Raw genomic sequence first — 12,664 nt, forward strand, 5'->3', positions numbered from 1 at the left:
CTCTCATTCTGGTCCAACTCTATACGATGAATTAATCTGTCCCATTTAATTTGACAGAGAATAAAAGAGGAGGCAACATGGACAAATTTTTACGAGTCTTGAGAGAAAATACAATAGTGTATCTTTCCTCAGGAAAAAAAAAATGGAAAATAGATATGAAAAAGCCTCAGAAGGTAATTTATTGCCATTACAGAGTTTTCCCTGGCACTATTAGCAAACACTTAATCCGTGAGGGAGAGTCAGTATGTAAAAGACATTAAATGGATCTGAAGATCCTTACTGAATTTTATCTTATCTTTTCTTACAAATGCATGTGGATGTTTGTGTCTGACACACAGTTTATCAGGAAAAACAAAGGGCAAAATAAAAGGAGATAATGTGTCAGACTCTGGCACACATAAATGGAAGGCTTTAAAAGCCTCACTTTTTACATCTGATTTTGAAAATAGAAACAGAGACAGAGACAGTAGCAGTAGCAGAGCTTGCAGAAGGATAAACTGAGGCTCCAAAGTTGTCTTAGGAACATGTCACTGGCTGATTTCCCAATCAGTAAAAAAAAAAAAATTACCTCACGTTTTATAGTTTACTAGAAATTTCTCACATAAACATATATGAATTTAATTTTATTAAAATTTCTTATTTACCTGAGCAAAATGCTTCCATGCACTTGATGATGTCAGTTTACCAGCTCCAGGTCTGTGCATAGCAGCCAGGGTGTAGATTTCCGTGGTGTTTTTTTGCTTGGACCTTAAAAGTGCTAAAGTGGTCTTTGTACTTAGCCCAGATGGGTTTGGGTTACATGAACTTATACACCATGAGGCATAAACAGAAGCTTTGAGGGTTGGTTGCTGAGTGTAATTGGGTTTCGTATAGTTTAAGAAACACCAGCTCACAGTAGTTGTAGTACGCAGACTTGGGAACTGAAGGATCTGTTGAAAATCTGCTACGTCTGTCAGGAGAATGGTTGAGGCTGTGACTTTCCCAACAGTATTAGATGACATCTGGACTAACATCCCAAGAGGTAATTTTTGATGTTTCAGTTGGTCTTCTGCCTGAGTTTCTCCTGGTGGCAATGAAGACCTCTGTGGACTCATGCTCATATCTGAGGCTGTTTCATCCACATCCAACTCTTCTGGTGAGTCTCTTCCTTCAGATGGGCCGCTGGACTTCTGTCCCGGGGATGCAGAATCAAAACTGGAAAGTTTCTCTCTGCTCAGTGGGAATGCATCAGCTCCCGCCATGCTGACAGGTGGGTAATCTTGAGATGTTGAGGATGACAGCGATGAAGAGGATGACATGGATGGCAGACTATCTTTTGGCTCAGTAGCACAGCTCTGCCTTACTAGTTGAGGCTTCTGCATTCTTGGATAATCTTTCTTTATATCTGAGTTAGTCAACTCAACTGCACTTAGCTCCTCAACTATCTGTCCATACATTTTTTCTTCTTTGACTCGTTTCTGCTGCTTGGTCTCCATGAAGAGGTCCAAGCTGCTGGCAGGGGAAAGCATTCGTTTGCTTCCTCCCAAGGTAGAAGCCATGTCAGAAGTGGAAGGCAGACACAAGGGAATTGGTGCCTCCAGTCCAAGTGGAAGTGTCTGCGGCACTTTCCACAAGGGATATTTTTCTATTCCTCCATGATGACCCAACATCTGAGCTATGTTAAATCCAATTCCTTGCATGGTTGCATTAGTTGCCAATGTTCTTTGAGAAACTGTCTCATCAACTTTACATATTACAATTGCAGGACTGTTGCTCTGTCCAAGGATCTGGGAAATGCTTGTGTACATGACACTACCATAAGATGGCACGTGGGTTTGTATCCTGACGGGAACAACTGTTCCTGGCAAAGACTGTACAGATCCATCACTTGGGGAGTCAAAATCTGTCTGAAGATGCTGCTCAGAGGAGGTATCTGTTGGTTTAATGCTATGGTCTGACTGGTACTTAGCAAGAGTATTTTTTGAATACGACCCAGATGTTCCTGAGTAATGCTGGTATGCTTGCTCTTTAGCGTGCACATAATCAGCTGCTTTCTTTCCAATAAGCTCAGATGCATGTTCCAGGTGATAACTTGGAGGTACATCTATTTGGAAAGCCTGTTTGACATAAGATTTCTGCAGCTGTTGTACAAATGGATGCTGGAAGTGCAGAGGTTCTGTGCAGGACTGCCACAAGATAGGCTGCTGAGATGGTGGTAAGTGAACCATGCAGACAGCTGGATAGGGGAACTGAAACAAGGTGCTATGAATAGGGGGAAACGGGACTTTTTCCTGATGTGCAAATAGCTGCTGCTGCCCTGATGGATGTTTGTTAGGAATATAAGGTGCTTGTTGGACTAAGGGAGTCCTTAGCATTTCCGGGCTGTCTGCAACAAGAGCCTGTTGATGGGCAAGGTGGGATGAGCTATTACTAAGCTGAGCACAAGAGCCAATAGCCTGTTTTCCAGAGTCATCCACCTGAATGGGCTGGAGTACAGAGGAAGGGGAGTGATGCCAGACAAGCTGGGAAGAGCGAAGACCAACCTGTGAATGTTCCATCTGCTCCTGCTTTATACTTTGTTCTGTGTTCTGATCAGTCTGAGAAATCTCTGGAAAACCACTGAAGGAAGCTTGGCGAACCAAGAAGCATTTCTTCCTTTCTCGGGATGGAGACAATGCCACAGTAGGTGTTCCAGCTGAAGAGGCATGAGACAGGTTCCCATAATCAAAGGATTTACTTCGGATCTCTGGGATTTCAGCAGCATGAGGACAGGGCATCTGTTCAGATGAACAGCGTCTCATTTCCCTCTGATGGTGATGCCCAGGGACGGAAAGTGAGTAAGCACCTGCTGGAACTGTTAAAAACTCGGACTGTTTTCCAAATTCATCTTGTTTGGAAGGTGTGATGAACTTCATATTCTCTTCTCTTTCAAAGGACATTGAAAAACTTGAACTGTGGGACAAATTACTTTCTTGGCTAGGGCTGCGAGAGAGACTTGTACCTGTCGACTCAAAGCTGGATTCCCCAGAGGAGTGCTCCATGTCAGCCAGTCTTAAACGCTTCTTTTTGGGTGGTAGCTTTTCAGCTGGAAGCTGAGAAAGGGTTTCACTTCTCTGGGGCCACTGGAATTCTTCAGTGGGTCTCTCCTGCTCTTTACTCTGCACCTCTTTATCTTTTTCAGGCTTATCTGGCTCCTCTGTGACACGAATTTCAGGTACCTGTATGTTGTGCTGGCGAACCAACCTGGGCTGGATATGACAAGGCTGAGGCTGCTGGGACGGGGATGGCTTACTGCTGTCAGCATTTTCCATTTGTGGAGCTCGGTCTGGGCTCATTGGAGACTCACAAATCTCACTCTCACATGTTTCAGATGGTGAATACATCTTTTCCTGCTGGCATGCAATATGTTCTGTAGATTCAGACCTTTCGAATGAGTTTGGCCGACTCAATGAATTTGTGTGCTGAATGACAGAGATGACATTTCCGGGGGGCTTTCTAACCAGTGATTCCACAGCCTTTTCTTGCTCTGCAGTAAGGGATGAGTCTTCCAAAGAAGCTGCTGGACTTCCAGACTGCAAGTAAGGCCTGCACATTTCAAAACGTTCCGCATGGCAATGGGGAGCATTTTCCAGGCCTTGAAGGGCAAATCCACTTCTTGGCACTTCCTGAATTTGGGATTTGGGATCAAAGTCCAAAGGTTGAATTCCCCCAGGGGTGCCAGTTGTACTGCTGCAAATCATAGGACTGTCTTCCTCATCTCCAACACTTTCCTCTTTCCTGCGCTTTCTGTTTTCAAAAGTTGTTCCAAGCATGGATGGCACTGACTGGGATTGTCCAAGTGCATCAATAAAAAACTCTCCCCCTTTGTTCATCCCACTTAAGGATGGTGAGTCCCTGTAGTTCTGCTTCTGAGCTTCAAATTCTTCCCACTTTCTGTAGTGCTTTCCACTGGCATCATAGTCATAAAAGGTCTTGTCTCCTTTCTTATCCTTTAAGGATGGTCCTTTGTCACCTGCTGTCTGTCTGCTCGAAGCAATAATAATATTTTTCCCTTGTCTTCCATGATAATCTGAATCCGAGTGTCCCTCCTGTACAGATGGCAGTTCAAAGGCAGCCTGCCTTCTCAACATTCTTTGGTGGGATATTCCCACTGTCCCGGGATAAAATACATCATCAGAGCCAGTCATCTTCTCATCAAATGAATGGCTTCCTCTCAGAGATGGGGGAATACTTAGGCTGTTTGCAGAAGAGGTTGGCATGGAGTTACTTCTAATAAGGGGAGATGAATCTACTGGGGGCTCTAGAAGGACAGGCACATCACCCTGCTGACTCACTTGGTACAAGCTGGATTCACTTTTGATGGATGATGTGGTCTGGGATTGTCTACATTCTGTATTGCTGCCTGGATAAACTTGTGTAGATTTAATAGTGCTCAAATTATTGGAGTCAATGAGTTCCTCTTTATTTGGAGTCAGGTGAGAAATATGTTCCTCAAGCATCTTGATATCTAATCTGTTATTTAAAAGAGGTGATGGGTCTGTTTTGCCCTTTCTACCCATTAAACTGTGTTCCTGATTTGTTGTGGCTACAGTTAGTGCTGTTCTTTGATTAATCCTATAGAACTTCCCAAAAATTATTTCCTCGTAAGACTTTGCATTGGTATTTGGTGGGCTAATTTGCTGCTCAGCGCTTTCTGAGCGGGAAAAATAGCCAGAGTCAGTGCTTCCCTTACTGTGTGGGCTCAGGAGGTTTAATGACTGCTCAGAATCTTGTCCTTTTTTCTCTGACAGTCTTAGTGCAAGTCGCTGTTTAACTGTATGAGAGTCATCAGACTTGGTACTTAAGGATGGGGTTTGCAACATATCAGAGCTAATATATGGTGAACTCTCACTGGGTAACTGAATCCCACTTTTAGGGATAATCAAAATGGGGACTTTCATTGGCCCCACCAAGGACTCCTCCATGGAGGAGTGAAAGCCACTCCTGCTAGCAATGTCCAGTGGGAGCTGTGAGACGGGGCTCAGTTTTTCAGACCCCTCCACCAGGAGTGAGGTCTCCTCATCCGTGTCTGTGCTCTGCTCTCCATCTGAATGAATTTCAGCTTCCACATCGATATAACTGGCATCAAGGTCCAATTTAGAGACTGCTGACTCTGTGAAAGGTACCAACCCTGCCTTAATTGCATGGGCATGTGACTTCCTGTGTTTGTAAAGGTTGCTTTTCGTCTTGAAGGAGAAACCACAAGGGACACAAGGGTACGGTCGCTCACCAGTATGAGACCTAATATGCTTTTTAAGTACACTAGGTTTGGCACAGGCCCGATTACAGTAAGGACAAATGTACTTGCCAGGCTTTTTGGGTTTGTGCTCTTTTTTGTGAGCATCTTCTGATTGTTCTAAAGATTTCTGTGAATATTGGCTGTATGCAGGGTTTAAACTTGAAATCTTCTTCCTGGAGAAACCTCCACTATGGCTATGCATATGAAAAGGAAACAAGTCCTCTGAGGCAACTGATTGCAAGTGGCTAGGAAACTGCCATGGAGGGCCTTCCAAGCTCTGATGTGGCTTTATGTTGTGCAAGAAGCCTTGTGGCAACGAATGCTGTGGAAAGGAAAGTGAATGTTGACATGAATAAGGGCTTGGACGATGCTGTGGATATTGCTTCTCTGTGACTTGCTGGGCAGCTTCATTTGATGATACCAGTTTCCCAGAACTAAAAAGTTGTGCTGATGCCGTGTTTCCTACTTGCTCGTGATCTATTTGTGGTTGCCGCTGTACTTCTTGACTGCCGAAAGTGCTCATCTTAATAACAGCTGAATGTTCTTGCCTCCATCTACTTGGTAATTTAGCAGGTTCTCCAGACCTTGAGGTAGCTTTTTGCCCTATAGCTGTGTCCCCAGAGTCCATTTTGTTACACAAGGTCTTAAGTGCTAGTTCACTTGAAAGCTGTGCAGACACATGGAGTGTGCCCAAAGCTGTGCTTTTCAAAGTCTTGCTGCTCCCATTTTTCCAGGGCTGTTGCAAGTTCACAGACTTTTCTTTCTCTTTGGAACTTTCCACACAGTAGTCTATAGGCATTAGATTTGTGTCTGTACACTAATGAGAGTATTACACAGTTCTGTTCATGGCATGAACTTTCCTAAACAGTTTATTGTACATTTGCAAAGACTTGTTATAGCATTTGGACATGTTTCATTATTATGAAATTCTCAGATGCAGAATGATCCAGAGATTGTGATCTCCTAGAGCAAAGTTGTCTTCATCTCTTCCATGGTGACACAGCCATCTGTACAGAAATATAAAATAAAAAAGAAAACAAACCCGCACACACCAGTTAGTACAGCTATACTAAACAACTCGGTGCAGTCAGTTGCACTTCTATTTAGCCTTACATGGAAATTACTGAGGGACTTCAGCAAAAGTAACTACATTTCACTAAACTCCCTTTTGTGAGCAGACACAGTAAAGACTGGCTCCGGAGACTGCACACAAGCATAATCACTACTCAATAGCAGCTCTAGGACTGGAAAATAAAGACCTACACTTTCCAAATTAAACAGTAGTTTTGGAAGGCTTTCAGGGGACAGTTTAAAGGCCTGATCTCAAAAAGTCCACCACATACTTTCAAAGCTCTTTCAGCAAATCACTGCTGAAAATAGAAGCCTAACACTGTGAGTTGGAATTACCTTATCCAGTATTACTCACTTAGGGTTCAGACATGCACTTTAGTCACCTGGCCTTCCTCTCAAGTCAAAGTAGGTTGATCAAAGAAGAAATATTCCCATATCATGACAGATGCTTCTGACATAGAGGCTGTCCATGCACAAGGCCCTCCACTATGGAGATGCTTGTTTCTAACTAGTCAGCTTGGGGTATATGCTGAATATTGCTAAAAAACTGCTGAAGTGAGGCACTTCTTACCTTAGATCATCTAACTGGTTTTATAAGAAGGTGTTGTTTGCCATTCTAAACTACTTTTAAACAGTCAAAAAAGAGACATCAAAGAAGCATTTCAAACCCAGCACTACTGGTACCTTTCCCCAACTCCATCTTCAAATCACTATGTTAAATTCTAGTGAGAATGTCTTGCCAGATGTAAAGGATGTATTAGAGACTTTTCTTTATGTGACTTTAGCATTTTAGATTTCACTGTTGAAACAATTCCATGCAGGTATACATGCATTTTTAATGCTTAAACACATAAAGGTTTCCACAGTTCCATTAAAAAGACTAAAAGCTCAGAGGTATGATTTTCATAGAAAAGTATGGCATTTGAATTTGAAGTAAAATTTTCCTCTCTGTTTTCATGTTATCCAAACACAAAACATTTTCTGGATAAAACAGTGAGAATTATACAGACAGCCATGATTTAACTATATCAAGGAAAAGAGTAAAAAATCAGTATTACAGATACTGGAATACTTTTCATTCCTACAGTGGACAAAATGAATTTGGCTTAAAGAAACAATAGCAAAGTGCAGGAAAACACACAGGTAATAGGCACTTCAGAATTTTATTTCAGTATAAAGTAATTACCTGCATCTTCTAAACATCTAATAGGCATGACTATCTTCAAATTCCCTGTGGGGAAAAAAATACAATTATAAGAAATTTTTGATATTAGGTATAGATGATGATGAAAATCTTCTATTCTTTACAGTAGAGGTCAGAAAATTTCATTTACCCATCCACTAGAAAATTTTATGTTGTGTCTTAGAGGTCTGAGTAATTACATTTGAAGACTCTAAGCATGAATAGTTTTAAAGGACTTAGGTTTCTAATGTGTAGATGAATAACAGCAAGTCTAAACTAATAAAGTCTCACCTTCCTGAATCAGTGAAAAGAGAGCTGCCAATGTACCTCTTCATTCCTATGCCTTTGTTAAGCCTGGATTATCCCTGAATCCCCTTGGCAAATCCCCTTTCAATGCCTCTCTCCAGCTAATACTTTTAGACTCCAGGCCTCTCATTAAATGTTTCAGGGACCAGCACAAACTCCTGGTCAGGGTGTCACCACTGAGGGACAAGAAAATGTAGTGAAACAGAGTAGGTGTCCAAATTAACACCTGTGTGATAGTACTACAGAATGTATGGCTGCTTTCTCAGAGAAGAAATTTACAGAAGAAAATTACAGAATAAATGGTTAAAAGACCTCTTTGACTGCCATGATTTGCCACCTCTCTGACTGCCACCACACTGCAGGCTACTCTGTATTGTTGAAAAGACCAGCTCAGAGAAGAGGGAGCATGAGCATCATCTCATTGCCTTAAGACCATTTCTCCCACAAAAGGATGACTCTCCCTTTCAGTTTTCAACAAATCTTTCTTCAAAAAGATTTCTGCTTTTGTTTCAATAAAAAGGATATATGTTCAATTGTGACAACAAAAGCAACAATGACAGTGTTTATTGGTTTTATTTATGCCAAAAGCCAGAGCATCGCTAAAGAACAGATCTTTAGAAACAGCTGGAACATTAGCTTCAGAGTAGGGGATACAGACTATTGTAATGACCCTCAATTATCAACTATCACAAAGAAGCTAGAGTACTCATGTTTATTTTCCATTGAATGACACCAAAAAATTATCAAAAACTAACAACTATAAAGAAAAAAAAAAAATTGAAAAATATTTTTTAGTTCTTTGTAATTAATATCACTTTCCAAGAACAAATGGACATTAGCAAAGCCTAATAACTTGACACAAATAGAATCAGTATCATGCCACCTGTTATGAATTAATCATTAGTAGTACAAATAATATATCAGTAGTTAGGCCAGCAATAACTGATGGAATGTTGGTGTAGTCAACTATTTTTTTAACTATAGAGAAATCCCCTGTAGTACAAAATAACAGCAAGTTATCAAATGCAAACCAGAATGTTTTAGATCATAATGTCATTTAGCTTTGATGTGCTAATAGCTTCTTTAAATAAGTCTATTGTCTTATTCTCTAAATTAAAAAAGAAAAATACAATGCAAGTAAATATATTTTTTTTAATTTCCTTATCCACTTCCTCAAAGAAAAAGTATCAGTCCAAATGGAAAAAGAAATCCTTGTGCACGAGTTACATTATACCAGAAGTGGTTACTGCAGAGCAGCTCAGCAGGGGCTCATGAGGAAATGGCAGGTAAGTGGCCCAGCAGTTCCAGCAGCTCAGCTATGCTGAATCCCAGGTGGCTAATGATGCCAATATATGAGCACAGATGTAAAGGAAAATATGTGGCTTGAGAAAGCAGAAACAGGGACAGGAGTGAATGGTCCTCACTGAGAGAGTAAAAAGGTATTTTCCATCTTCAAAGAAAAATATTCCTTATTAGGCAATTTTGCAAATGGCGAAGAAGAAATTTCAAGAAGATGGCAGTATCCTTTCTTTCCATATTCCTTTTTCTGAGAGCACCTTTATAGAAGAAATCTGCCAGTCACAGCAATGGCTTTATTTCAGCAAAAGATGATGCTAATATACATCCAAAACTTTTCTGTTCTGTGCTGAGAACATTGTTACAGTGTGAAAGCCCTTCTTCAGTCCTGCAACTTCAGAACATTCTATACAATTTTTCAACGTCCACTATGAAACAGGTAGAGACTAATTACAGGGATTATTGATGGCTTAAGTACGGCAAGAGCCACTCTCCTGGGAAAAATAAATCCCTTTCCAGAACGAACATAGTAATTTCTGGTTTGGTTTGAGCTGCCATCCATCCTGTGTCAAAGATGGCTTTAATATTACTTCTCTTGTTCTTTTTCTCCTCCCTAATGGGAGACTGGCCTAACTGGAGAAATGTAAGACACTGCAAAGCTAGTTGACATTGTGTCCGTTTTATCCAGTCAAAACTCTATCTCATCTGGCTGCATCCACAGCCTAGATTAAACCAACAAAATACTTCAATTTTTCCAAGTGACCAATGTTTCTCCTTTAGAAAAAATTGTAAATACACTTTTAAATATTGCTTTTCATCAAATACATACTACTCAATAGGCAGAAACCCATTATATTTCAAGTACTGCCTATTCAAGGAACTAAGGATGATAAAAGGGCACAATTTTTTTAATACCTTTGGGACGGCTCAGCTCTGCTGGAGTGAGTAAGAGCAGCCCACCTACCCAGATCAGAAGCTGTATGGGAGTTGCACGGAGCACATTGTTTGACAGGAGCTGCAAAGTCCTTCCTGGCTGGTGGCCAAGCCAGGTTTCCTGGCAGGAATGGGGCCCGAGAGCCAGCTCCCCTAGTCACATTAGCTGTGCTATCTGCCTGCTTCAAAACAGGACATTTCACTTCTATGAAAATTTTGAACATGAGAAGATTACTTGGAAACCAGGAGCTGTATTTATGTCAGATGCACCTACTAAATCAAGACTTTGAAAACTTTCTAGAAAGGAACATTATCCTTTTGCTCCTTTTTTAACGAGAGTGCCTTTGTGAGCTGTATGCAGGGGATGTATATCTGATTGACTGCAGAGCTCCAAGATTATTCCTTCTTTTCTTTTTTTTTTTCAGACCATTAAAATGGTTACACTCAACAGCTTTAAAATAAAATTCGGCAAAACATTACTTTTACTGCTTCTCAATTTGTAGCTCATATTACAGTTCTTGCAAGTGAACAAATTGGAAGCTTATGTCTTCCAGGCTAAATCCTGAGTGCACCATACAGAATAAATATTGACTCTAGCATAAGGACTAAGGGTCAGATCCAGCCTTGTTTTAAATCTTTTCTGTCCAGCTCTGCCAGCACAAAGCTGGCCTAAAAACACAATAACTGGCCCCTGAAGAATTTGTATTCTATAGGGCAAGTGTTAGGACTGACAAGCTGCAGTGGCTCCTATGAAATCCTCACACTCATGCACAGACTTCTGCCAAGACCCTTATTAGGCAAGTCTAGTTTATGTCTGGGATAAGCCCAGCAGCCTTACTAGAGAGGCCACCTCTGAACTCTTCCCCACCTGCAACTGAGAAGAAAATTGCCTTGGCTTCCAGGAAGAAAGGCAGCACACTTTCAGCTTGCTGTCCTACATGTTTCCCTCTGTCTTACTAATGAGATTCCCCAAAGAACTGCTTGGTGTTGATATCCCAGTGAAAAATTTAAAAAGATTGAGAACCCTAGTAAAACATGGATTTATAGTTTCTCGTGCATAGGCAAAGTAATAGGTGGGCTAAGCCTGAAGAAGACTTCCCAACCAGCATCCAGTGTGCACCTCTGAATTGAAGGATTTAACTGGTATGAAGATAGATAAAGCATTTGTCCCTCCTTCTTTCCAAGGTTATATATTCATTCATGGGCTGAGAATGTTATGTAGCAACATAACAAAAAGAATGCAGTCCTTGTGGTGTACAGTTTTGGCATTTTACACAAATGAAAAAAAAGATGACCAACTGACACTTGGCAAAGTCTGAATTACTGAATTACTCTCGTACACAATGATCTAACAAACTGTACTGAGTTTACCTGAGGTCAAGCTCCAGGGCAGGATCTGTTCTCCATTGCTACACTGTGCTCACACGGATTCCCCAAGAAGCCAGGAACTGAGGGCACTTATTGAGAGGATTCAGTTACAGATACATCAAGGGCAGACTGCAACCTCACTGTGACCAAACAACCACTTCAGGCTTTTGGGCACATTTGTGTCCCTGGTAGTTGCTGGCTTCAAGGGACAGATTCTGCGCATGTAAAACTAGAAGTGGTGTAAAACCTGGCATTTTGATTTGTGCAATTATTATTTCAGTGCTTGAGCTGTATTTGGCTTATACTTTGAGAACTGTTCTAGAATCTCAGCCATTGAGAATTAGCATCTAACACATTTTAGACAACTGTAGCAGAATTGAGTATTTAATTAGTTTTATGTTTTTACCAACTTGCCCTCGATCCTAATTATTTCGTATCATTCAAAATATTACCTGAGACCAATATGAGAGTATGTTGAAGAACATACTTTAAAAGCACAACTAACATCACAATCAACACCAACTAAGAAAACAATCAAGTAATCAAATCTGTTGTACCCTAACACCTGATAACCTGAACTGTAGGATCTTAGACCTGTTCAGACATTTCATATAAATGTCTATGTGTACTTGCTGTGATGAAGACCTAAACTCTGAATGTGACCCTACTGAGTCAGAGGTCAGGCACACACTAAGAGAAAAATCAGTTTTGAAACAAGAGCCGCTCATTACAAGATTTGACTCAGAGAGACTGAAAGGACACAAATTATTCCAACAAGAAGGAGAGCCAAATTCTGCTCTACATTAACCTGGTATGAATCTGAAGCAATGAGCTGTAAATCCAAGGGCATCATTCCAGATTTATTCCTCATAAAAACAAACAGAATCAGACCACTTAGGTTTAGGCTGTTACATCTGACATACAAGATACCTGAAGTTATTTGCCAGAAGGTGAAAACAAACTAATCCAACACCTCTAAGATGTCTACAGAGAGAATTGTAACATATATTGCAAGAAATGCTCTATTACACAGTAGTAAGAAAACATGGGTGATTTTCATTAAGAGATTGTTGGTTTGTATCATAAATGCTTTGAGTACAGCTGCAGCAAAATACTCAGTTTTTGCTATGTTAAGTATCTCAAATATAATTTTAAACTGCTGCTCTCTGTAGCACCAACGAAAAACCTTAACTTCAAATTGAGTGTATTTTAAGAAGCGATATAGGAAGTCTAGAGTAGAAATGCTTTAA

At 40.7% G+C, this 12,664-nt stretch overlaps 1 protein-coding gene across 6 annotated transcripts in view; it reads right to left on the minus strand.

Moving 5' to 3' along the window:
- Nucleotides 1–12,664, minus strand: part of HIVEP2 (HIVEP zinc finger 2) — a 136,768-nt gene that overhangs the window by 19,390 nt on the left and 104,714 nt on the right. For all 6 annotated transcript variants that reach the window (XM_036380979.2, XM_036380975.2, XM_054514414.1 and 3 more), the window contains 2 exons: nt 7,515–7,559; nt 645–6,264 (listed from right to left, as the gene is read on the minus strand). In XM_036380979.2, the coding sequence (XP_036236872.1) occupies nt 645–6,056 (5,412 nt within the window). In that variant the 5' untranslated portion in view covers nt 6,057–6,264; nt 7,515–7,559. The remainder of the gene's footprint in view (nt 1–644; nt 6,265–7,514; nt 7,560–12,664) is intronic.

This window comes from Molothrus ater, chromosome 3 (genome assembly GCF_012460135.2).
Source record: "Molothrus ater isolate BHLD 08-10-18 breed brown headed cowbird chromosome 3, BPBGC_Mater_1.1, whole genome shotgun sequence".
Lineage (NCBI taxonomy): Eukaryota > Metazoa > Chordata > Aves > Passeriformes > Icteridae > Molothrus > Molothrus ater.